Genomic DNA, 27,772 nt, shown 5'->3' with positions numbered 1-27,772 from the left:
TTGCTCATATTCCGTCCGGGCTCAACCCGCATTGTTTGTTTTCCGACTGCCGTCAATATATTTTTTTTTTTCCTGCCCTGCACTTACATCTGATCTTCACTTCTTTCCCCTTTAGTCTTTGTAATCTCTTCCCCCTCATATATTTGTTTGTTTGATTATTTCTTCGTCTTGCGGTATGTGCAGAATTTTCCAGCTCCTACCTGCCTGGGTGTCAAGATACTCGTCACGTTATTTTAAATTTTCACAACACACCAATCGTTTGTTTTTATGGTGTTAAAATAAACCTGGTCTTTTCAATGACTGCGCTGCTTAACCTTCTCAGGATGTCCTCTTTATGGTGCGCATGTGCTCGTTGGTTTCCGTAGGATCGCCAGCGGTTTCGGCGGCGCTTTGTTCGTCTACCTGAACCGACTGATCGTCCAGTTCATCAGGAAACAGAAGGCCATCAACAAGTTCCTCATGAAAAAGTGAGTCTGTCACAACACGTGATGATTCTGTTTTTCTACTCCAAGAGCAAAAGTGCTCTTCCATATTTAGTCTCTGATGTCAAAAGCAGCAAACTGCAACTTCAGAAGGTTAAACTGATCATGATCAGGAAAAAAAGAAATGTTGACTCAATCAACGCGAAAAAAAAATCGTAAACATAACTGCACCGGAGCAACGTTTGCAAAAGCGAGCTTGGTTAACCTTTAATCAGGGCTGAGTTTGTCATCGCTGAAGGCGTCGAAGAGCCATATCGAGAAGTTAAAAAAATGAAATAAGCCAAAAATGTTGTCTATATTTCTTCGTAAAAACCGTTGATCGAACAATTTACGTGTTTACTCTGACTTTGAGTCGAAGGGAATACATCAAATTGTATGTCCATGTTCTCTTCTTCTGCTGTAACCGAAGATAAAGCTGAAGCAAACACTTTATCTGCCAATGATAACCAGATTAATCTTTCGCTGACAATTATAGCCAGTTTTTCAGAATCTTGAGAAAAATTCTAGAATTAAAAAGGAGTTTGCAAATCACAGTTCGGCAAGAAATTACCGTTAAAAAAACATTGATTTAAATTCATGCTCAGCTAAATTGTTTATTTTGCTTACCCTCCATTTGATTTTCTCCATCTAATTATATCAATATGGAAATAAGAAAAATCTTAAGGCTGAAGTATTAAGTTTGATTATTTAATGATTTGATGCAGACGCGTTCACGGAATTGTGCAGGTTGATAGACATTTTTTTTTTTTTTCCACACTTAGTTTTTCAGCTGCTTCATTTTAAAATCCCAATTATTTTGGTTGCAAAATTTCAGCCAAAATTCAAACCAAAAATCCAGCGAGTTCCTCCGAATAACAAACTAGTTCGGTTAATGTGCCATTTAACTTCAGTGTTCTTTTGAGGACAAGAACCTGTTTGCTACAAGATACATTGACGAGATTAGCCATAATGACGTGTACCTCATTTACAAACTCCGGGATGCCATAATTTTCCAAACTGATTTATCGTCACATTGTCAACTAAACCTGCACCATTTGCAAGTTTGAATCTGAAGAAAATTTTTTTTGCCCGTGAGGTCATTGACTTATGTCTTATTTCATGTAATTTTCTGTATTTCTCTGTAATTCTCTTCTTTTCTTGCCGAATCCCTTCCTCAGACGTCTCCTCTATCCGGCTCTGGTCACGCTTCTGGTGTCCACCCTGACGTTCCCCCCCGGATTCGGACAATTCATGGCTGGCAAGGTAGTTTCATTTTAATGTATTAAGTATCTCCACATGCCGTTGGTTGAAAATTATTTATTCATCAACCGAGAAGAATTGGCAATCACACCGAGTCACAACTGAGAAGCGAATAAAATAAATATTTCTGCCCCTCCGTCCAGAATCCCATGATGTTATCGATTGTTGTCATTATGCAATTGAATATTGTAGCTGTTTTTTATACTGTTCCAGAGCAGCAAGCTATTACCCTTCATAGACGAGCAGAAGCATTGTACAGTTCCTACAACACAGATTAAAACAAGAGCATTGTATTTACATACGTGTTTTCCTGACATGAGCAAAGTCTCATTTTTACACTTGAGAAAAAGCTTGATGTGTGTCAGTATGTGTGTGTGTGTGTGTGTGTTTGGATCAGGGTGCTGTAGAGCTTGGGGATGCAAAGAATATTGCATTTCTAATTCAGATAATTAAGAGGATAAAATTGGTGATCAGTCACACACACACACACACACACACACACACACACACACACACACACACACACACACAAAGTACCAGTCCCTTGGATTTGGTTTCTAATGAGATAGGATGAGTCAGGCATCTGAGGCCTTAATTCTGCCCACACTGACCCACTCCTCTTTAAGCCCGTCTCAAAATGCTGTACCTCCATTCCTTCCCTTATCCACGGTTTCCCACTTTAAAACGCCACCACAGATGACATTTTTCAACTGAACCTCTGCTGGTGATCCTTAGTGACATTTCTCCATACCGTTGACCATGTCATCAACCGATTCTTTCAATTTCCCCCTTCTAGTTCCCAGATGTATCACGTTACATAACCTTCTCCGGAAGCCAAGCGCACCGTGAGCTTGAACGGGCGCATTATTTAGGGTGCAAAGTGGGAGGTGGTATTTTCAGAAACCCTGGTTGAGGAAGTTAAAGTTTCATAAACAATGTGAGTCAGACTTTGAGCACCTCTACCACATGGACAAGAAGGGAACGCCATGCACTAAATCAGCGGTTGGGAACCTGTAGCCATATATGGCTCATCCGGTGATGGTATACGGAGTTGAAAAAAAAAAAAAAATCAATTTGGAGCTGATTTTAAAATACTTGTGATATTTCTTCATAATACTGTGTCATTTTAAGGTAAAAAGAAATTAGTTTTGAAGATAAATTTCACGGGTCACCATGTCGGTCGGGTCGGGAACCATTGGCTTCCGAGCACTGTCCGGGTCATTTTAAAGAAGAAATGAAGAAATCTATTTTATCAGATAGCCACCTAGTTTATCCGCTTCAACCCTCGTAACGGAAAAGATAGTGAAAAGAAAAAAAAAGACGATGATTATCGCGCTTTCAAGGCTGCGTGAACAGATGAATTTACATTTGTATCTGCGGTATGACTAATATGCAGTGATAAAATTTCGTCTATAACGGTCAAATATAAAGCGGCACTTCGAACAAATCCACGCAGCACCAGAGGTCGCATTAAAATAAGACTTGTTTAATTTATTATAAGTTAAAAATGCTATATGGCTCTCAATTAAATACATTTAGAAATATTTGGCTTTTATGACTCTCCCAGTCAAAAAAGCTTCCTGACCCCTGCACTAAATGATCAGAACACAGGGAACTGGAACTGAAAGGGTGATATTTTGAGCGCCCGTCTCAGGAATTGCTTCACGTGAGGCGCGGCGGGGCGGCGGTTTGCGTTTCAGTGAGATGTCAGGGGTTCCATTCAGACTGAAGACCTCTCTGTGTTTGCTTTTCCCTTGTGCATGTGTCTTTCCTCTGTGTTTGCAAGTTTCCCTCCACCATCCATGAAATAATAGAGCTAATGGTTGCAGTAATGGCGACAGGCAACTAGTCTTGCCCAATGACAGCTATAGAAACCCCGCGTCCATGACTGTAAGATAGGCAGTATAGGTAATAAGTTAATAAAATATATGGCGCAACATCAGCTGTTCAGTCTTAAACCACTTAAAATCACCATTTTCACCTCAGTAGAACATAGACGCTCGATATGGCAGATGTCTGGCATCTGACTCTGTGTTGTTTTTTTTTTTGCTATTTAAGCCTCCTGCTAACTCTTAATGGTGATTTCCGGTTCTAGAAACTAGTTGACATTTAAGGTGCGTCAATTTTGTAATTTCCATGTCTGATGCAGCCTTAGAGGCCAACTTGCTTCCTCCTTACCCAGAAGTGCCGAACACTTTGCAGATAATCCTACTCCCATAGTCGACTTGAAAATAAAAGTCTAAAAAAAAAAAAAAGCATAAAAGAAAAATAAAATAAAACAGTTCCCGCATGATATGGCGAGTCCTGGGTTTCTATGTTCAGTCACATGGGAAATGTTGTAGAATTGGAAATATTCTCCACAGCCAGTATCTCACAGTGACCCGTATTTCAACTTTTCAACTCTACAATATATCCACCCTCATTAACGTCTTCCCATAATGTCTCGTCCCACGGCCTCCAGCTGACCCAGAAGGAGTCTCTGGTGACTTTACTCGACAATCGGACGTGGGCCAAGCAGGGCATCGCTGAGGAGTTTGACTACATCGGACACTCCCAGGCCTGGAAACACCCGCAGGTCAACGTCTTTGTCACGCTGGTCCTCTTCATCGTCATGAAGGTAAGAGACACATCGTCGGTGACGGAATGTGATGTGTTTCATATTCCGTCCTTACAGGGAAACTCGATGTTTGTGAGTAGAATCATCCTTCATTTCTGCCGTTAACCTTTAGAGATGCGAGCGCATTTTCAAAATAGCCTCCTAATGCTTCCATTCTGTGTTGCTACAATTGCGCCGACGGATGATGGGCACACAGAAAAATATCTGCTAATAGCTACAGTGACATTTTAGATAAATGAGGAGGACAGTGTGAAATGGCCCGACCCTAAATTTACAGGCCGGTAAATGAGAAGGTTCAGTTTTTATTCATTACTTGGCTTTGGTTCAAGGGAAATAACCGGAGCGGAGCTCATTCTCTGCTCGCTGATGGAGAACAAAGAGAGACCACATGGAAGGAGCTGTCGCGGTAGTTCAGTTTCCGGAGTCCGTTTCAAGTTTTTGTTCACTTTGATTCCATGCTGCGAAGAAATAAAAGATGAACCGCGAGGGGGACCGAGACAATCTTTCTGCCTGATGATACAGAGCCCATTTAAATACTGCTGCGCTTATTCGTCCTTTTTCGATTTTTTTTTTTTTTTTTTTAAAGAAGCCTCAAGTAAAGATTGTTCATCTTTGAACCGTTTTTGGCAAGTGGCGTTCAAGTACTGTTATGAACTAAGCTCTTTTTTCCTTTTTATTTTATGTATTCAAACAAAACTACGCTCTGTGGTCTGTAAATGGAACACAATTACACAACAGTTAAGTTGCGTTGGGTACATATTTTCACTCACCGAAAGATAAATTCAATTATTGTATGCATTGTCTATATTGGCTTTTGAATGGTCTAATGGACCAGTCATTGGACTCGCATTTTTTATTTATGGCCAAATGATCTGCAGTAAACCACTGAGCTTTGGGTAACACTAAAATTCAATGCAGAGTAAAAATTACCCACTCATTAGAAAATTATTAGTAATATTAGCATCCTAATTTTTGACAGTTTGAGACACCGTGATCGATTTACATGTTGTGGAGGATCCAAAGTGACTCATTTGAAAAAAAAAAAATAGGACACAACACAAACTTTGAATATCGGTCATGCCCCAAATAACTCGGGAAGTGAGGATCCAAATCACCGAGGACCACATACCTCAAATAAAACTGTGTCCGATGACATTCAGTACATTTTCAATGTCAATTAAACACCAATAGTCACTGAAATAATTCTGGTAGGTATATTTTGTTCAGCAAAAATAATAGCAATCAACATCCTCCCCGCTGTAAGGTCATATCCTCAGATCCCAGAGAGAAATATGAAATATTGCGGTGTAAAGTCATGTCCCTTGTCCTTTTCCCCTCCACAGCAGCATTCTTGCTATGTTTATTTCTCATAGGAGGAAAATTGTGAAAGCCTTGCCGCCCATTCGCTTGTTTCTCATTTGGTTGGGGCGATATAAATTTTGCAAATGAGTGATTGATCTCTGTGGCCAGATTCTGCCTGCTGCTGTTCCCTTTTTCTTTTAATATTTTATTTTTTATGGTTTCTCTTTATGGACTGCCGGGGTAGCGTGCGGCTTGTGTTGCTATTATGCCGGTCGTTTCATGTAACTTTAATTTGCTATGTATGAGGTGCCCATTTCACCTGAAATGAAATATCGTTTCAGAATACGAACGGCGAGGTTGTAAATCTGCCCCCGCAGCTTCGCCGAGAGCTGCATGTGTGGGCATCAGCGGCTGCGAGTGCCATAAAGTCAGTGGAGCTTGCAAAAAAAAAAAGCATTCGAAGTCCACAAGTAGGCACTGGGCGGTATTTATTCACAGTATATATGTGTTATTGGGTGCATAAGCAGTGGGCCGCAGGCGAGCACTGTTGGAGAAATATTTTTAAGATACTATACGCGGCATTGGAATAAGTAGATCTGCAACATTGCCTGACATCCTGTTTAACCTGAAGTCCCACAAGACGGAAGGTTAAGATTGTATTTTCTATTCAAAGTGATTTGATTTTTTTTTTTTTTTTTTCTATTCAGGAAAGTCCTATCACATAAAAATGTAAAGAGTGGCAGCAAAATAAATACATAATTGAAATAAACAATAATAACAATAATAAATAAATAAATTATATAAAAATAAGAATGAATTGATAAATTATTCAATTTGTTAGCGTTTAATTACACGATTTTTTGCTTGTTTTTTTTTTTTTTTTTTTTGCTACTTAAGGTCATTAGCTGTTGTTTGAATTAGGAACTCATTTTATTTGATTTTCACATTCAAGGTGACATGATTGGACAACACAATGAAACAGGTATTGGCTAATGGCTCCTGTATTTAAGTTGGCATGTGATTCTGTAAACTCTGTAAACGTACAACTTTTTTTTAAAAAAGGACCAAAAACAGCCTGAAAAAACAGAAAATACCGCCTGCATGGCACTTTTCTTCCTTCTGTCTTTGTGTGTGTGTGACTTTGATTGTGTGTGTCTGTGTGTAAGCATCATTCATTATCGTGCGTGTGTCTTTTGTACATATTTGAGGCTTTAAGTAAAGGCAGGTGCAGCATTTTCTACATCAGACACCTGGCGTCCAATCGTGCCGAAGAAGATTGAAGAGATTTTTTTTTTTTCTTTTTAAACCTTAATTATATATATATATATATATATATATTAGAAGGAAATTATAAATGTTTCGTTGGCTCATTTGATCGGATCACTTTGTATTAATACAAGATATAGACTCAACATCATCTTTTTAATGGTAGTGGTCAAACATTTTCCTTGTTTTGTTTTTAGCCATTTTATACTGTCAGACTTTATGAACCTGGCTTTAAATGTTCACGTCCCGTTATCTGTTTATATCATCATCTCCTGTCACTCAGATAATATAGATGTTAATAACGAATGATGAAACATGCTGTATTTTTGCTCTTTTGACAGTATAAGGAGTGAATAGTAAAGATAATTCTGTGAATATTGTGACATGAGATAAACCTTGTCAAACAGTAAATGCAAGAATAATGTTGATCTTCTCATATTTCATAATATCAAGCTCAGGTTAATGATATATATGTATTCAAAATGCAGATGATGGGAGCACTGTGCCAAAAAAAAAAAAGTCTTTTTGTCCAAGCGTGATCGTTGAACTGCAGCAGGAGCGTTAAAAAGGCGGAAAATGTGTCGAAGACCGAAGAAAGAAAACCAAACATATACTTCTAATCTTTAATCGCCCACCTGCACAAATCTCATCAAACTGCTCTCAGCATCTACAGTATCTGTGGGCATGTACTGACTCACATCCTCGAGTCACACACTGCACAATCTCATGACAGACACACACACACACACACACACACACACTGCATTTACAGCCCTGCTGTAATGTCTCTGTCTAATTACAGCCTTTGGTTCTCATGGATTCAGCCTGGTGATTTTCTAAGGGGAGATTGCTCTCTTCAGCGCCGACTTGGTAATGAATGGTTCTTTTATTCAACCTAACAGCCATCTTGTCTTGTTGCCACTTGTTCAGACTGAAACTTTCATTTCCGTAAAAATCTAACGGATCCATGAGTGATGTTTTTTTTTTTTTTTTTTTTTTTTTTTTCTTCCCATCCCTGGTAACACTTTCAGAAACAGACCCTTCAAAGCGTTTACGGCGCGTGAAACTCGACATAGCAGAGATATCGTGGAAGATGTATATGTAGCACGCCTGAAAACACCTCATGCTTATCTGACACACTGTTGGGGATGAAATTGAAATAAAACACATAAAGGCGTCTTGTAATCTATACAATTGCATGGACAGGCGGTTTGGCCCATTCAAAAACATAACTCAGGGGAGATATATAACTCCCTCTGCTGCAAAACGTTTAAGATGAAATAAGACAACGCTGTATTGATCCCCAGCGGGGGAATTCGAATACTACAGCAAGAGGACAGGTGTCGAAAAAGACATTATAAAAGTACAGCGACAATACATAAAAACAAACAATAAAGACATTAAATAGGTCAGAGATGACAACAAATGAAAAGTTAAAATAGGTGTTTTGTTTTATAATGGCGTCATTATAAATGTGTATCTTTTAACACGGCGGTATTTGCAGTCAAGTTTTTGCTCCTGTGATTCGTACGCACTATAACTTGGAATGATAATGCTCAGAGTATAAAAATGTTGTGGTGTCTTCTGTGATAATAGATATTTGTTTGGCTCGGATTCCAAACTCGAGGAATTTAATATTCTCAATGACAGTCATAAGACTTACTTTGGCATTAATCGCAATGCGACTATATGGCAACTTTTGATATATTTCCTCTGGAATTTTTAGTTAACTGGTAACAAAATTAACTAGAATCCCCGGTTACTCTAGCTTGTCATCCAGAGCCAATGACTCACATTAACTTGAGGAAAGACCTGAATCGGAGCCTGTGAGCCCCGACAATCTATATCCTTCGGTTCATTTCTTTATAATGACCTCGTATGCTTTTGTCGAGCTCAAGATATTTGGGCGGTGTTGAGTTTTTGGCACAACGTGTACTTCGGAGTCGGTCCGTTCTGCTTATTAAGTCCTTACAAACGCCATTCGATAGGGACACTGCATTCCTGCAGAACGCAGCACACGGAATAAGGCGCATTATCCGAAGTTTCTATAAAAGTGGTCTCATCCATGTAATGAAAAGTGGTTTATGGTCCATTCCCTTCCTACCTGTCTCATCATGACTGATTTCTAGCAGAAGACGTTCAGCTCGTGATCGGAGTTCACACCTCAGTTAGTGATAGACATAGAGTTGCTTACTAATACTTCAGGTTTTTGTGGAAAACACTCGCCTCCTCACACATTTGTTGAAATGTAATTGATTCTAGAGAGTCCAGCATCAGAGCAGGTAGTATTTTGAACAGATTCCCTCCTCCCTTCGGGCACTGGATGAGCACTCCTTTCAACTCTGACATTTGATTTCCAGCATGTACTCGATTCTTGGATGTGGATTAAGCGGATTCCTAAACATTGATAAAATCCCACGCATTAACTCTTTGGCCCAGTGCTGAGAATTGGCTGGGTAAAGTATTCATTTATTAATTTAACTATTTATTCCAACACAACATGACCTACGTTTCCGAGAAAGAGCAGCTTTGTGAGCTGTGGACCGTTGAAAAGAACAACACGCCCTTATATCTGTTGTCTGTATCCCAACAGCTCCAACATGTACGATTCTCTTGAAAAGAATTTGACATTATGTTTTCAATCGAAATTTCCTCTGTAGATCCTTAGCTGTGAGCGCAACCCCCTAAAATCCTGCGTTTCCATTGATTTTGTCTTGTTTCATTTGTGCACTTCTATTTTTCTTCCATGTTTTGGGGTATTTCTTCTGACAGCTGTGTTTTGCGGTATAATCAATATATTGTCATAAATTCTACACCTTTACCTTCCACATGTGTGTGCTCGGTGTTAAATAGAAGTCCTATACCAGGGGTCGGCAACCCGCGGCTCTTTCATCTTAGCACTGCGGCTCCGAGGGGCTTGGGAAAATGATTTTAAATATCAAATTAAAGTGCATTTCACTTGTGTTAATTCCTCTTTTTTAATTTTAGTTCTAAGTTGGAAGATTATTGTGATCTTGAAATATTAAATAATACTATATTTATTATTTTTCGCCGCTCAAAATAACATCACACTCGCGGAAACCGGTATACCCGCCAGCCGGTAAAGTCCCGATTAGCAGATGCTGTGGGCAGAAGTTCAGGAGCATAAGTCCCATAAACCAGGTAAAATAAATATTTATGGAGATATTTTGCAAATATTTATTTTTTATTGTTTACTGACAGTGATTTTTTTTCCCGATTTATTTTTAAAATTCAGGTCAAGGCTGCGCTACACGCTCTGAAAGCCCAAAGCTCAAAATGAGTTAATTACATAAATGAAATTTAATTTTCTCTGTAATACTTTGTGAATTTCAGAAGCAACACACTACACACCTGTTTATGCAAAGATTATATACAGTGGTACCTTTATTTTAGACGTCAAAAAGTAATTGCGGCTCCCAGTGTTTTCTTTTCCGAGGAAACCGGGTCGAAATGGCTCTTTGGGTGTTAAGGGTTGCCGACCCCTGGTCTATACAATTTTCTGTATATGTATGAATGTATGTACGTGTGTGTATCATTCTGTCCGGTTCTGTATTTTTATTTCATATTTTCATTTAACCTAAAAGCAAGACCATTTCCTATTTAAGGTAGTAACGGTTTTATTATAAAAACATAGAGACCCCATAATTTGTACTTTTAGTTTCTTGTCATGAGGCATTTTTTTACCGAAAAATATTTTTTCTGTGATTTAACCCCCTGTTGCTTGTCATTCACATCCTGCTACGGTTGAGATTGTCGATACGTTTTCCCATTTTGTGTTTCTTGTCTCTGTCGTCCCCAAATTGGCCACGTGATCAACGTTCACCCAGGCGTGACCTTGTAAGCATCCTAAAATATATATACCAAGCTGCTTTAGTTACAAACCCAGTTCCTGTTTCAGTTCTCCATGTCCATTTGGTTATGTAATTAGCAGCAATTCTGTGTCAACCGTCTAATGCTGTGGTTTGCAGTCGAACCCGATCCACCCCTGTCCCGGCCAGCGGTCAGTATGCCTGGTCTGGATTCTGTTTCTCTGTTTTTGGTGCAATGGTCTGCAGCGCACCAATAAGGCAGCCGTCGCCGCAACATAATCCATCTTTGCCACTATTTCTGCCATGAGCTCTGAGCTGCAAAGGGCCGTTGGTTTGCACTAATGGGGTTTGGTTTTATTCTCTCAGATTTTAAATGTTTCCCTTTTTGGCCCAATTATGACTGGGTTTCGGAGTCAAAACCAACACAGCAACAACTTTGTGACTGAAAATACAGCTTTCTCAGTAAGCCTCTTTGGGTGTGATGAGTTTTGGGGATGAGAATGACACTCTTTGAAAGGTATTTAGAGTCAACATGCACCTTCGTTCTTGTAGGTAAATATGGCTCGGAGATAAATTACCCTTCAGACTATCCACTTGTTCAAACAGCCCTCTGACTTCAGTGCTGTTCATTTGACATTTTTGCAGCTTCAAGTAGAGCAGACAAATTGGATCAATTGTTTTCCCCCATCGTAACTCATCAACTGATTGGTGTGGTGTTTCTTTGCTGGTGTTGTTTTTTTTTTTCTCTCACTTTCTAGTGGCTGGATGAGGCTGGAGGTTATTGAGGACTTTGTTTTCTGCTAAGTTCAAGTCTCTATCAGGAAACCTACTTATGTTTGAACTGAGAAACTTAGTCATTTTTCTACATGCTGTTTCTCTCCCTTCTATTTTTCTTTCAATGCATACTTCATCCTCTTTTCCTCTTTACTTAAAATAAATAATTTACCTATTTTTCTTCTTTTTTTAATTTCAAGTTTAAACATTTGTAAAATTTTCTGGCTACGTTAAATCTGAATTTTACCCATCTCAGTTCCTTCATGTCGATCATGATAAGGATGTCTTGAAATCTTAAAAATCCCAGACCTCTGGATGAGCCCGTGCACACATTACTTGGCTCCAACTTCTTGTCTTCGCTTTGTTTATTTATTTTTTATTTTTTTATCTTGTTAGGCAATTCACAAACTGTCTGTCCGGCCCCAACTATCGGGGTACTTTAACCTGAGTGAGAATTAATTCTGCTCGAAGAAGAATTTTGCCCCCAGGCCTGGTGGTGGTGTGCATAACTAAAGAGTCTCTTTTATCCCTGCTGCCAAATCTATCCAATATTATGTTTTTATTGTCCACAATCTTTTGTTTTTAATCAGAAACACGGACATGAAATGATGTTGTTCAATCAGTTGATATTGTGATCATTTAACTTTGGCCCCGGAATCCGAAAATCCCCCCCGTTTTGTTTGAAGGGGGACTTCTGTCCGTGCAACTATTTCTGCTATTTTTATCATTGTTGATTCACTCAAGGATCCTCCACCAACGGATCTTCATGACAGATCTGTGCTGGAAATTACTCAGAAAACGTATCTGAGTCCCATAATTTTTTTTTTCATTGTCCGATTGCAAGCCGATCGGACTGAGACGGATCTCGGTCGGATGGGAGATGAAGCGTGGCAGTCACACATCGTTACAGAGGTAGCTGAGGCAGCTCAATATTTTACACGTAACTTTGTCTCTAGGACAAACGAAACACTCTTGGCTGGGTTTGCGATTCCCAATTTTAATACGGTATTCCTGCTTTATGAGTGCGCTGTTACTGACCTGGTTTTAATAAGGGGGATACATGGCATGCTGAATGTTTTGAAGTAAAATGACGGTAGGTTTAAGCGTCTGATTTGTGTGCAATCATGCCCATCAGTAGTTCCAAGTGAGGAATATGTTTATTAATACTGTGAGTGTGTGTGTGAGTGTGTGTGTGTGTGTGTGTGTGTGTGTTTGTGTGTGTGTCTGTTTGCCCTCCAGCCAGAATGAGTCCTCTGTTATTTGCCAGTGTCTGTTGTGTTGTGTTGTGTTGTGTGTGTGTGTGTGTGTGTGTGTACTTCACAGTGACAGGGAGCTTGGGGGACTGTAATTGGAGTGGGAATAGAAGAAGGGCCCCCCTAGGGTCCCCTGAGGCCCCCAGGCACTAGACTGTCCTCTGAATGTGACACACACACACACACACACACACACACCAGCACAGACCGCTCCGAGATGAGACACATTAAATAGAGTAAAATGTCCTGGATAGTGCGTCATAACTGACCTGAGTATCCTTCAGTTCTCCCTTCTCCATCACTCATGTTCTCTCTTTTCATCCTCCAAACTCAATTCACTCACTCTTAACCCCAGTCTCTCTATTCGAAAAAAAAAAAAAAGGGGTAAACTATATAAGTGACAATAAATTACCACGAATAAAGAGCATTATTTAGCTGTTCATTGATGGATTTGAGTGCATCCAGACCCATTATGCCAGTTTCGATGGTATCAAACCAAATCTCATGGGATGGTGTTGAACCCCAGCTGTTGCCGTGAAGCTCCTTGCCTGGTCGGTCAGAGAAGGTCAGCGTTTTAAAAAAAAAAGCCCCAGCAGACGTCGACACCGAGACCCGAAGAATCTGGAGACCCAAACCCGTCTAATATTCTTCACCCGAGAACCCAAGCAAACCCTCGAGGGGAAACTCACTTACAATGCTTTTTTTTTTTTTTTGGGTCTCAAATAGAAACCGGTGACCATCTTATGCTGTTTGAGTGTAACATTTAATTATTTATTGTATTCAATAATTTGCTAACCTCTTCAAAATGAGGTAAAATTCTTCCTATAAACTTCAGTGTAAAATGCCAATTTGAGCATATTCAAGAAAATAATTGCAGCCCATATAAATTATCTCTATTTTCAAGGACAGACTGTTGCTGTTTTCCCCACTATTATGTCATTTTTTTCCACTGTATTAACCATAGGCTTACTTTAACAGCTCTTTGCTTTAGTCTTTTACTTTTAATTCATATGTTAGCGATGCTGGTTCTGGCTTATTCTTGCATTTGTTTCTGCAACGAAGGTTGCTCACATTCCAGCTTGGATCATCAGGAATTTCATACAAATCTCTTTTTTTATTCCAATAGTGATCGGCATCAAGTCACTTTCTCCTTTGAGTGTTATATGTTGACGTCTACATTACAAGGGGAAGTTATTTTTCTTTTTATAGACTTGTGAGTTTAATGCTAACCAAACCCAAGCTTCTTTCCAAATTTACGCCCATATCTCAAGAAGCACATTTTTTTCTCTGTACAGCTGAAAAAAAAAAAAAAAACACCTCAAAGGAACTTAGAGAAATATAACACTGCGCACAGCAGCACATTTTAATCGAAGCTGTAAGTGGAATGTAAGTAATTTAAAGCAGATTCCAATATAAGATTTTGTGCTGAAGCACTTGCTTGGTTTTCTTACCGTTCCACTTCTTCTGATGATTAAAAAGAAAGGCTTCTTTCAGTTTGCGGTTTTGGAAATCCTCATAAATCGTGACGGTCACGCGCAACCGCCTGTGAGATACACGCCTAGCAGATAGCATTAGATTAGACTTAAATGAAAAATTAATGATTCCTTTGGGGCGAGGGACGCATACCCGATGTTAAGGCTTTGATACGGCAATAGCTGGAAAAAAAAAAGCTATTATTTGAATAACAGATGTTAAGCAAATAATGAATTGTATTTAAGAATATGTCATGAGAAGCTAATTTCTCTCCAAACAATTATCAGCAACAGCTGTCTAAAACAAGGGCTTTTGAACAAATGCCAAAGAAAATCTCCTTTTTTTTTACCTGAAAGGAAAAGCAAACAATGTCGAGTCTTTCAGGCAAAGCTTGAATCTGTGCAGTTTCTTGTCAAACTTTGATCCAAGAGGTCGAGTCATTAGTTTTCTTTTGTCTCTCTTTGGAAATGGAAATACAGTCATCCTGTAAAGTTGACGCAAAGAGTAATAATTGTATTTCAATCAAATAAGAGGATGGCATGCCATAAGGTGTACCGTTATTTTTAGATGTACAGCCTTTTTGTACACACAGTATGTACTGCCATTTACACAGATGCACAGTTTTTTTTTTACAGATGTTGGAGTTTACCTCCCTTTTTATTTGACCTTAATTTTATTTTATTATTTGTTCGATATTGGATCCATTCTAGGATGCTGTGCTACGCCGTTTGCCTTCCATTGGGGGACAAAGAAAGTTTCTCTGATTCTGACAGAAGACAAACTGCAGTATGTGCAGCATATGTACAAGACTGTGCATATTCTCTCCCGTACAATGCACCACACTTAATCGGATCAAAATATGACTCATGTGTGACCTTGTCAAGGAAATGACAAATACATTTTTGCAGTGCGAATACACACAACGTAACTGCCGTAGACTAGAAGTGCATGGGAAAAAAAATCAGTCACCCGGATCCACGTCTGCACAAGTGAGTTTTCTCTGCTAGAAAAATATAAAAATAGTCCAGGGCCTTTTGGTTTGGTGCATCTGTAAACATCAGTCCATGCTTTAAGAAAAATTTAATGTGCCAAGGTTGACGCGTATTCCTCTCACTTATTTATTTCAAACTAGTCTCCACATCGCCAGTATGCACATGTTTTAAGAAGGAACGTGCAGGATGCTGCTGATTGCTCCCCAATTACTTCCCTAACATCGATCTATTTCCTGTGCTAATTGCAAACGTCTACAGCAGCACTTTGACAGCACATTGATGTACTGCCACAATTCCTGTTGCAAATTAGATCAAGTAAACAGTTTATTTGATGTTATGTAATATTAAGTAATGATAACATACTACATATCGCCCATTTGCCATTTGTTACAACTCACTGTCGCTGAGCAGGAGTAGTAGTAATGTCATTTCACACACACACGCACACACACACACACACACCCGACACACACAGTGGTTGTCAGAGAGATTAAGAAGACAGACAGCTTCAGCTACGCCTGAGCTGTGACTGACAAGGTCCAACTCAAAAAAAGTTTCCCCTAAAGACGCCTGTCGAGACCATGAAACAAAACAATCTGTGACAGGGTTGCTTCCATTTTTCCAACGTTGAAAGAAAAAAATCATCTGTTTGTATGATTTCATCAGGACTTCTACCATCGAGAGGAACAATTAGAGATTATATATGCAGAGGTAACATACAGTTATCGGTGGTCTGAATTTCAACATTCTGTTTACGTGGTTTTGTACAATCCTACAGGGAAAGGACGACCACAGGGACATTTGACAGTAAACTCCACTATAGAACATGTAACTACCAACCACCTGTTGCCCGTATACACAACCTTTTACTCAAGATGTACAGTTCACATCAGAGAGGAGTGTGTTTCTATCGTCTATTAGTCCATCTCCTTGGTAACCAGGTGCAGCTTGTAGTAGGATCGTTTGGCAAGTATAACTTTGCAGAGACAAAGAAACCGGAGCAGCTTCTTGTGAACGTCATCTGTTTACAAGTAATCTATAGTGTGCGCATGTTATAATGTTACGTTACATCATCCACATCCATTAGAGCTGGTGGACAATGTTATGTAAGCGCGGAGCGTCTTCTTGGTTTGAATGTGGTTTAATGCGACCAGCTCATTTTAAGCTCAGACGCAATTTCTGCACACACTACGTTTTCCCACAACTAGGTGTAAAATTACAGATATTAAAGAAGTAGTGACATCATGGATGTCTTGGTGCTCATACACAATGGATGGGTTTGCTCTGGACGGCTGATATTATTTAACAAAGGGCACAGGGGTGTTGATATCTTGATATGTCTAACCTTTTCATCAACCCCAAAATGCCTTGCAAACAAAGCCGGGACAGAAGCTCTTCTGTGTTATCCTGATTTAGTTTTGCAAACAACACAACTGTGCATCAGCATCTGTTGTAAGAGAGGGAAACAGAGAACCAAGATCTCCTCGCTCTGCTAAATATGAGCTTAATGAAAACCTACTCCATGATGTCATCTGTACTCGCTCTGATCCCAGACATACTAAAACCTCCCTTTTTCTTTCAAGAATCGAGCCTTTTGTCGAGAGACGTTACACTGTTTGCAGTGTAAACAGTAATTCCTGTGCCGGGGGGGCAAAGATGAAATCAAGAGATGTATGATCAAGCTAGTGTCATATGATATAACTATAAATACCATTTGCTAAAAGTGGGTTATACCGACATTAATAATGATAAAGTTTAAAAACACTTTTTACGATTTTTTTTATGTATTTGATAAGCATGATGAAATCCATGTCATGTATATGTGCTATTTATATTTCATTACAGTAGCACAGCCTCATCTGTTGTAAAGATGTAGTTTTATGCTGATGATATGGTTGTTTTATAGAATTTAGAAGTCAGACCAAAACAGATTCTCCTTTGTTTTTATGATCTAATTTTATTAACTGCGCCACATGTGTCTCAATATTTTCATTTATGTCTCTAAATAGGGGGGAGCAATTATTTTGGCTTGCGGGACACATTTCTTTGTTAATTTTTATGCGTGGGCTAACTAGGTATCATTGAAATTGAACAAAATAAAAATTGCAATTTAAATATTTAAGTTTTTGTCCATTTTATTTTAACTTTAAAATCATTAATGATCCTATAAATGAACCAACATTATTTTGAATGTTATTATCCATACAGACTTAAACAAAAGGAAAAAAAATAAGGAGTTTCTAAATTCAATATTGATTGAAAATACTAAAATATTCAAAGAAAATAGATTGGTGGGCCGGATAAAAAAGCAAACCGGGCCGGATGTGAACCGAGGGCCGTAAAATGCCTGGGTTTGCTCTAAATTAACCCGAAATGACCCTTTACTTTCAGTTACTGGGATTTTGGTTCATTTATTATAAAACTGTAGTGCATTGTTGATTGTGTGGCTCATGCATATCTATCTATCTATCTATCTATCTATCTATCTATCTATCTATCTATCTATCTATCTATCTATCTATCTATCTATCTATCTATCTATCTATCTATCTATCTATCTATCTATCTATCTATCTATCTATCTATCCATCTATCCATCTATCCATCTATCCATCTATCCATCCATCCATCCATCCATCCATCCATCCATCCATCCATCCATCCATCCCAAACACTGAGTTCATGGCTTCTAATGACATTACCCCCGTGCCGTGCTTTCCCGCATTTTTCATATCGTTCCTGCTGTTATTGAGATTTTTTGTGTCTGTGAGAAAGAAAAGAAACAAAAGTAATTGGAGAGGGAAGAGAAGACAGCACATGAGACATCTGAAGTATTATTTCTGACTCTCTGGTTCCCCGTGAGGCCTATTTTTGTTTATTCATGTATCTGGCGCGCATTCATTTCTGATTCTCGTCATCACATCTGTGTCATGGTGTGTCCGTGGTTGTGTGCAATGTGTGAACACTGCACACTTATGTGTGAAACCGGCAGCAGGGTAGGGTTACAGAAGAAGATCCATTAGTTTGTCATGGCAGCCGGCCTTAATTACAGCTAACTATAGACAGAGCAGAGGGAACAGGAAAAAGATGGAGAGAACAGGAGGCACGGAGGGATGAGAGACGGAATGAGTGTAATTAAAAAGTCTATTTGAAACCCTGAGTTATTACATTGATGTGAAGGTTTGTGTAATAGCTTGCGCGGTACACCAGTTCACAAATCCTTTGCATGAAAACATGGAATATTAGAGTCTCAAGTTTCTTTTTTTTTTCCGCGCCTGACCCGGTCTTTGTTGAAGTGTGCATGTATGAAAAGGAGCAGAAATATGTTCCTGAACGAGTGTGTTTACAATATCAGTAATACAAATACTTCCGATAGGGGTCGGCGTCTGTGCCTGTGACAGGTTTGGGTTGCACACATGATTATAAAGTAAGGGTCAGGTTATTGCTTTTTCTTTAAGAAATGTGTTAATGCCTGAAAATCCATCAGAGAACTTATTAAAAAAAAGCCAGTTATTACACAAAAAAACGAATCAAGAAAGAACTACCAGTCATGACAGAAGCTTATTATATTCTCCAAACAAACTTTTATCCTCTAGCCCTGTTAATGATCTTATCGTACCTGGCCATTGGGGGGTGATCAAGGTCTTCGGCCTTCACATTTGCTGTACTAAAGCTCTCTTTGCATGCACTGTATGAATGTTGCCACTATTAACAAGTCATTGCATCATATGCACTCATTATTCTCACATTAATACGTGTAATAGCTGGAAAAGAAACACCCAATATTGCTATTCTACTCACTGAGACGGTCAGTGGGATATTTTTTGGTATGGTTATGATGAGGAGCAATTAGGATGGTGTAAAAATGTGTGTGCTGTTATAATTCACCGAAACCAACCTGTTTCTTTCCAGCAGACGTCGTCAGCTTTCTCGAGTGTGAATGGGATTGCGTTTTTTTGCATTTAGATAAAATGTGTTTCATGCAACTCTGCTTTAATTATTTGCCTTAGATGACAAGTTATAGGTGCAAAGCATTGTGTGAACACAATAAATAGTGTTGTTTTTTTTGTTTTTTTTTTCATCCATTTACTCCCTGCAGTTCTGGTAAACTCAATTTGAAAACCGTCATCAAGGATATTTGAAGGAACTCATTTACAAACCAGACCAACTTGTGTGTTTTTTTTGAAGTATTTTGATGACATTTACATCTTGTATTGTACAAGAATGTACTTTTAACTCTGACACTTGGGTTTTGCACCAAACAAAAGTATCTATCAAGACGGCATTGCAGGCAGATTATGGATAAAATGATCAAACCAAGACTTTATTGGGGTTACTGCTATCGTTTCCTTTCTAATACTTAGTTGTTGTTTTTTTTGTTTTTTTTGTATTTTGACATTTATTGGGGAAAAAAAAAAAAAAAAAAAACTTTAACACCCCAATACCAAATTTAATTGTAATGAGGTAAGACATTAAGACACTATCTTGACACAAGAATCATTCCAATGGCAGATTTAAATCAGGGCAAAGTCAAGAAAATATTGCGCATATTGAGGAATGTCTCAGTGCGACGCAACAAACACCATCACTCAAATTGCAAATGGTTTCTAAAGAGAAATGTCTTGTTCTTCCACTTAACAAACTGCAAAAGACATGTTAAAAAATATCCAGTTCAGTCAGCTTAACGTATGACTCTCAGTTTCCCATTTTGTCGATGTCGTGTTCAGTCCTTTTTTTTATCAGATACAACATTCATTCATTTACAGATTTTTTTGTCTCGTTCCCAAAATTAGCATGCCAAGCCCACAGAAATCTAATCTAATGTTCATCCCTTTGCTTAATCTTGGCACCTGACGACAATGTTCCCATATTATCAGTGGTGACATTTCCCTCGGTTTATTTTTCTTTGCCTCTCCTAATTAGCAGTCCTTTTCGAACATTTGGCCCGCTCATTATCCAGGTTTCATTTCAGGGTCTTTTTCAGATGAGGAGTGAAAGTGACAGCTCAATGTAACCCCTGCAATAAGCTCCACATGACCTCCTTCCTCATTGCTGGTGGAGGATTCAACTTAGCCATTATCCAGGGGCAAACAGGGTGGCACTTCAATGCTAATTAAAATACCAACCTGCTCCCATTATTTATTTTTCTTTTTTCTTTTGTACCTTTGCTATAACTTTGTTTTTTCCTTTTCGAAGTTCTGGATGTCTGCCCTGGCCACCACAATCCCCGTGCCGTGCGGAGCCTTCATGCCAGTATTTGTCATCGGTAAGTGCTTGACGATATCCGTTGCTCCACTGAAAACAAATTTCAGACCAACAGTAAAGAGAAAATTACAAATATTTTCATCCCGGTTAATTTAAAAAAAAAAAAAACAAAAAAAAAAAACCTCAAGTATCATAACCCCTTGTGACACTAATTTGCTTTCATGCTGAGAATGAGATTAGAAATAGATTTATGTTTATCTGTTAATTACAAACAGACTTTTCAAAATAGAAATTTAAAAAAAAATTACATGAGTCAGAGGCATGAAGTGGGACAAGTAAAATGAATTTAAGCACAACATATTAAAACAGCAGTTTGCCCAGTTTGACAAAACATATTAAAAAGAAATTGAAAAAAGTGAATATTGGAGCAATCAATTTGGGAATATAGGGATATTAAAATGAGACACTGCATGAGCTTGGGATTTCCAAAACTTTAGTTTATTTTTCTTTTATTTTCATGTTGCCCTCACTTCAGTCAGTTACAGAGGAAATAACACTTTGTAAATCACATCGTAACATCCTGCTCATGGGTATGCAGTATTTCTGATTAGAAAAGCAAAGTGATGTGCTTCCAGTAAATTAAGTTAGATTGTCTGGAACTCCCGCAATTCATGCCAGAGCGCTCAAGATCTAATTAAGTTCAATGTAAAATAAGATTTCACCAGTCTCTGGTAAGTTAGCCTCACATACCTTAAAAACAGAAAGTCAGCTAACAGCTACCCGGTATGTAAGTACAATCACGGACATGATTAAATACAATTTTCTGTGTTATGGTTCCCACTTTTGAGCCATGCGTCTCAGCCACTGTGTGTTCATATTTAAGGGGCAGCGTTTGGGCGCCTGGTGGGAGAGAGCATGGCAGCCTGGTTCCCAGATGGTATCAACACAGATGGCACCATCTACCCCATAGTGCCAGGAGGCTATGCTGTTGTGGGTAAGTTTAACCGCATATTCCCGTCGACTTCCAACCATCAGTTCATTCATTCCACCACCGTCGATCTTTATCCATAATCCAGTACTCATCTCAAAGATACAGCCTGTATGATGCATCAGGGTGACAACATTTTTCGATGTCCAGGCCATGCAAATAGCAAGAATATTAGTCAAATGTAGGGTGTGTGTTGTGTGTATTTTTAGAAGACATTGGGTTTGTTTTGAGCTCTTTTCCCAAGAACCGTAATTTAAACCCTTCCAGAAATCCAAGTCAAAAAGCATGCTTTACCTCTGCTGGGTGCATTCACGGGCAAATTTTACACAGTGGTCCCATTTCTTAAATTTATTTGCTGCCCGTTGTTGTCAATACTTTCATACATGCATTTATAGCGCTTTTCCGGGCCAATATTTGGAAAAGCACTAAACGTCTGTCAAGGTTCAAGGGAGAGCTTCACAAGATGAGAGGTGGTTGAACAAATGTTTATTGTTATACAATTTCCAAAATAACACGGTGAAAATAACAAGAGAAGAACTTACAATAAGGAGTCATGTAACATAATGAGGATAAGAGAAGAACTTAAAAAATAAACTGCTGGAAATCATAAAATTCTTGGAAAATTTTGGGGTTTCCTTCTTTGCCTGTTTTAATGAAAGTTCTAAGAGGGAAAAAAAAAAAGTTTTTTTTTCTTGAAACTCAAATGCTTGACCTTAAAATGATCTTTTGTAAATTAAGATAATGCACTACCCAATATGTTTAGATATTTAAAACACATGTGTTGTAACTCTCACACAGCCAAGGCACCAGCCTGCAAAATAAGAAACGTCTTGAGCCAATAGACTTCCACACAGAGCTCATAATATATATGATTTAGAGAAAATATAAGGTTGTGTATGATAAATAGTGCAAAAAAAAAAAAAATGTTTGGGTATTGCCACATTGGCTGTTGCTTCTTGGAATGAATCACATGTGACAGACTTACTCTATTTTTTGTAAATCTGAAACTAATTATATACACATATGAATAAACAATAGCCAGAGCTGAATAATTTAAATGGGTAGTAAAACAGTGAAGTCCACACATTATGTCTGAGTTATTTTCCAGCAAAACACCCAGCAACATAAAATACAAAAGCAACATACCTTATTGCCTGTTTTAACCTCCTATACATTTTTTTTTTTTTTTATTTCTACCTTTTCATTTAAGTTTATTTTTGCCCCTCACTCAGCATAAGAAATAAAGGCCCTGTCTTGCCTCTCTGTCCTTGCTTGATTCTAACAAATCCAATCTCCACGGGTCAGTCCTAGCTTCTTCTAATGGATTGATTGATTTATGTATGTCTGTGGTGCATGTATTAGTCTGCGTTTTGTTGTAAACACAGATAACATCACTGTAATGCACTTGACTTGTTCCCCTTACCATTGAAACAAAGGGAAAATAGGTTTTACTTGAGTGCGTTTTGACCTTGCTGAATCACTGGAGAGGATTGCATTTGAAGCCTCTGCAGCAAACTAGCAATATAATCCAGACTGTGTTTTCCCAACACAGTGCTGAAGCCTTCGCCACTCGTACGCTGACGTCTGCAGTTTTATCTTTCCCCCCGATATTTAGTCTGATTTCTCCGCGGTTCCACCCACTCCCTCAGCTGTCTCGTAGGAGGCGGCTTTAATAAAAGGGCCGGTCAAAACCCGACTAATGAACGAAAATACCCGAGATGCTATTTGGCAATCCTGCCCTCCGTTAATCATTCTCTCGGTGAGAGTCGGGTTTAAGTCCAAGTCCGAAACTTGAGCCCTTGACAAACCGTCATCGCCAAACATCTAAAACATCACAGAAACCTCTGTGCCATGCTTGGCCGATACGGCAGACCGGACAATTTATTATTTTCACAGCGCTTCCTAGTGTTGATTCAATAGCACCGAATTCTTGTGGGTAATATACTTTACTTGCAGTTCCTTCAATGAAATATTGACTTTTGAAACTTCTCTCGAACTTGTGTTGACATAGATGAGAATTCGCTTTTCCCCACTGTAACTACAGACCCATGCAAACAGTAAGATGCGGCAGATGTTTCGTCATGTATCCAGGAAGCAGTCACGGTGTTCTCGGTCTGTGACAAAACAAGCCTTGATAAAATCCAGCTGCCCCTTGATAACCGTGTTATTTCCATCCTTACAGAAGTTGCGTGTCTAATGAGATTCAATGTTGCATTTCCCTTCACTTGTTGACAGCTGCTGATTATGTCACAGCAGGTTGGCAGTTGTTTTCTTTCCTGATGTTGTAGTGCACCAAATCTAATGACTCAGCCCTTAACAAGCCCGACTCCGATGAGCCGGTTTTATCTCGCAGCGATGCAAGCTTTACGGACTAAATGTAAGGTTGTGCAATGCAGCATTTATCAGAGGATAGCTGGCTGAAAAGGGATTTGATTAAGTTGCAAGAATGATCAACGGAACCTTGGTTACTTGCCTTTTCTTAAACATCGTCTCTTTTCCCGTCACGATCCGGAGAATTTCCAGTCCTTTACCTGATGACCGGCGCCGTGCTGTTATGTCTGCTTCAAATCTGGATTTCTACTGGGTTTTTTTTTTTACTGCGCTTTATTGGTTAGAAATACTGAGTTTGTCATTTTAATTTTATTTGCTTCTATTGAATTTGTTGAAAATGTGGGTCTCTGCCCTATGGGCGTACGGGAGAAGATTGTGTGGCGAGGACCGGTGATTTGGTTTGTCCCGTCTCAGTGTGCGTGGAAGATATTGCTAGGTCTCGTCAAGGAAACCTTCAGTAAATTTGATTTCCAGCTTTGCTGAAGCGTAACGTTGAAGGCTTGATAAATAATGCTGCCCATGCATGGTTGGTTTTCTAGTGTATTATAGCGAATTTATATTAGGAACCTTTTGTAGCCATACTGTGTGTTCTGCGGGAAAATCCATATGATTAGGAAAGTCATTTTGCCAATGTTTCATATGTTGTTGTTATAATTTGATGTCTTTGCTGATTTGCTCACACGCTGTTCTGCCTTCCATCCAAAGGTGCGGCAGCCTTGTCCGGAGCGGTCACCCACACGGTTTCGACCGCAGTCATCGTGTTTGAGCTGACTGGCCAGATCTCCCACATCCTGCCGGTGATGATAGCGGTGATCCTAGCCAACGCCGTGGCCCAATCCCTGCAGCCCTCCCTCTACGACTCCATCATCCGCATCAAAAAGCTGCCCTACCTCCCAGAGCTGGGTTGGGGGCATCACGAGTACGTAAACCTCACCATTACTAGACTACGTAACATTTATTAAGACACCGTTCATAACCAGAGAGGCTCGGGAGGACAGTTTTCATTTCAGCAAGTTTTTGAACAGTAGGCCCATCACTGTGGAGTGGAGATCAAGAAGTTGGAGGATTTCAGGTACTTGTGGTCAACAGTCCAGAGCAACGGAGAGTGTGGAAATGAGGTGAAGGGACGGGTTCATGCAGGTTGGAATGCGTGGAGGAAAGTGTCAGGGGTACGATGGGATAGAAGACTATCGGCCTGAACGAAAGGAAAGCTGTACAAGACAGTGGTGAGACCAGCGATGCTGTTTGGCCTAGAAACAGTTACAATGACGAAAAGGGAGAAGGCAGAACTAGAGGTTGCAGAGATGAAGATGTTGAGGTTCTCTTTGGGAGTGACCAGGATGGATAGGATCAGGAATGAGTCCATCAGAGGAACAGCAGATGTTAGATGTTTTGGAGAGAAGGTCAGAGAAGCCAGACTGAGATGGTTGGGTCATGTACAGAGGAGGGAGAGTGAGTATATCGGTAGACGGATGCTGGAATTGGAGCTGCCAGGCAAGAGGTCTCGAGGAAGAACAAAGAGAAGATTTATGGACGTAGTGAGAGAAGATATGAAGGTAGTTGGTGTGAGAGAGGAAGATACAGAGAATAGGGTTGGATGGAGAAAGTTGACTCGCTGCGGCGACTTCTGAAGAAGAAGAAGAAGAAGAAGAAGAAGAAGAAGAAGAAGAAGAAGAAGAAGAAGAAGAAGAAGAAGAAGAAGAAGAAGAAGAAGAAGAAGAAGAAGAAGAAGAAGAAGAAGAAGAAGAAGAAGAAGAAGAAGAAGAAGTCACTGTATGGGTGCAGACAATCTTTTATGGAAATTAAATATTAAATATAAGTGGCATCAAAGTAATTGGAATTTCAAGGATTAATACAGGCTCTCGCCACGTTGTGAGTATTAATGATTCTCACGTCATAAAAATATTAGGGCAAGTATTGATAACACTGGTTCAGTGCAGACTCAGATCAAATCGACAAACTCCCTATAATATCTTTGCATTCTGAATCAGTAAAAACACACATTTTTCACTCAAAACATTAGTAGATTTTCTTTTCCTATCAAACTTCATGGTAGTGACATTTGCCCCATTTTTGACTGCAAGAGTCATCCTGAATGTTTGTCATCGGTTATTTTGTTGCACAGTATAACTAGCCACTTTCTTGCTTTGATTTCAGTCACTACTAAAATAGTTACTTTGAGTAATATTTAGAAATATACGATTGTTCAGTCTATATTTGAGGTGTATCCTTTTCGTTAAGGGGATCGTCATTGACTTTTTGCGAGACTTCTCTTCTTTCTCAAATTATTTTTATGTCATGTTATTTAATTATTGCCTTTTTTTTTTTGCAATAACTGAGTCCATACACAAAAAAGTGTGATGTCACTTTTTATTCATACGACCCAGGATCGCAAATGCAGTTTTTTTTTTCGAGAGTTTTATACCCTCTGTCCTGAAACCCCTCGAAACAAGTGAGAAATAACTGCCTAATCCTCAGGGAACCATCAGAGAAAGATAAAAAGAAGCCTTTGTTGGAGTTGTAGAGGAGGCTTCCTCTCTGAGGATGATGCCACATGTTCAGAGACATCAACAGACAAAAGTTTACAAATATTTCAAGACAGGAATCAGATACACTTTTAATTCCACCTGTAGTTAGCTTTTGCTCATGTTATTTTTATCTGAGATTAACCTACCTATGTAAGTGAGGCGATCCATTGACAAAAAAGGCTCCCATGCATTTTTAGCTTTGGTGATAGCCACTGTTTTCTGAAAAATAATGTGCAAAATAGCTAATCTAGTGACATAACCTTACGTCAGGTGTGTGTCGTTTGACTCATTCATGTAAATGTTAGGTTTTGATATTTGCATTTTTACTTTTTTCTTGTTTGAGCTGTAAATCGTGCGCATTGTTTTCTTACTATTTGTGCACGACGACAGACACACACTTTATTTATTTTTTTTCACCAAAAGACACAAAGCATGTTCCGGAGGTTGCTCCATCAGTGGCTCAGCATTTCACAGCCTTCATCTCCGTTAATAATTCATACCGACCGCACGATACTGAATGGGATCTCCAGCTGCTGTGTGTCCTCCAAGCTTAGCGAAACCACGCTGACACACTTTTTCATTTAATTTTTTGAACCAATTTGCTGTGATGGAGGTTGAATCATTAGGTGGCAACAGTAGTTTGGATGCAACATGCATAAATTGATTGTAATGAGGAAAAATTAGATTCTATCTTCCATCTGTCAATGGTTTTCTGTAGCCTTCCCCCCTGAGGAACCTCCTCCCTGCCAGCTTCCTGTGCATTTCACTTTCTCCATCAGCTCCTCAGTTGTCCCATTATGAGCCTCTGCTCATTATAGATCCCCCTCTCGCCCAGTCTCTCCGTCTTTCTTTTCCAATGTGTCTTTCTATTATCTATTACAATCTCATGGCCTCTTCTTACCATTTCCACTCTCCTGGCCAATTTCCTCCTTGCTAATTGTGTTGTGAATACGGACAAACAGAAAGGACACACGGTTACTAAAGGCCGCTGACAAACAGTTCTAATATGGTCACGAGGAAAAAACACACACAAATAAAATTTGTTGTTATTATAAAAACACCTCGATGATGCTGATGCTGTCAGAATTTAAGATCAGTGTCATTGAGGAGAATTTAAATGGTTGAAAGACAATTTAAAACTTGCAGAAAAATAACCCGGATCATTGATTCACAAAAAAAACGACGAAAATCAATGTTCATCTCAGCCAGACATCCCAGTTTCGTCTGCACAAAACACCCAACCATAATTCTTAGTACCCTCAAAATAACATTTGGAGTGTTATTTAAATGAAATATATATATATATATATATATATATATATATATATATATACCCATTTAGAACCAACAACTAAACCTAATATTTTGATTAAAATGCCTCATTTGCGATAAGTTTTGGAAGTTTCACAGTAAGTTAAAGCATGAGTAGGCAGAACATTTTTTCCTGTTGTCATAGCAAAAAACAAATGTTGACTCTCTTTCTGTCATCTTG

At 39.0% G+C, this 27,772-nt stretch overlaps 1 protein-coding gene across 6 annotated transcripts in view; it reads left to right on the top strand.

Moving 5' to 3' along the window:
* Nucleotides 1–27,772, top strand: part of LOC147235288 (chloride channel protein 2-like) — a 161,116-nt gene that overhangs the window by 94,149 nt on the left and 39,195 nt on the right. For all 6 annotated transcript variants that reach the window (XM_086142246.1, XM_086142228.1, XM_086142238.1 and 3 more), the window contains 6 exons: nucleotides 366–467; nucleotides 1,640–1,724; nucleotides 4,183–4,338; nucleotides 20,425–20,494; nucleotides 21,317–21,427; nucleotides 24,458–24,671. In XM_086142246.1, coding sequence (XP_085998372.1) covers nucleotides 366–467; nucleotides 1,640–1,724; nucleotides 4,183–4,338; nucleotides 20,425–20,494; nucleotides 21,317–21,427; nucleotides 24,458–24,671 — 738 coding nt within the window. The remainder of the gene's footprint in view (nucleotides 1–365; nucleotides 468–1,639; nucleotides 1,725–4,182; nucleotides 4,339–20,424; nucleotides 20,495–21,316; nucleotides 21,428–24,457; nucleotides 24,672–27,772) is intronic.

This window comes from Fistularia commersonii, chromosome 3 (genome assembly GCF_037954325.1).
Source record: "Fistularia commersonii isolate RoL2024-O1a breed Wild chromosome 3, RoL_Fcom_v1.0, whole genome shotgun sequence".
Lineage (NCBI taxonomy): Eukaryota > Metazoa > Chordata > Actinopteri > Syngnathiformes > Fistulariidae > Fistularia > Fistularia commersonii.
This window is presented reverse-complemented; position numbering and strand designations above follow the sequence as displayed.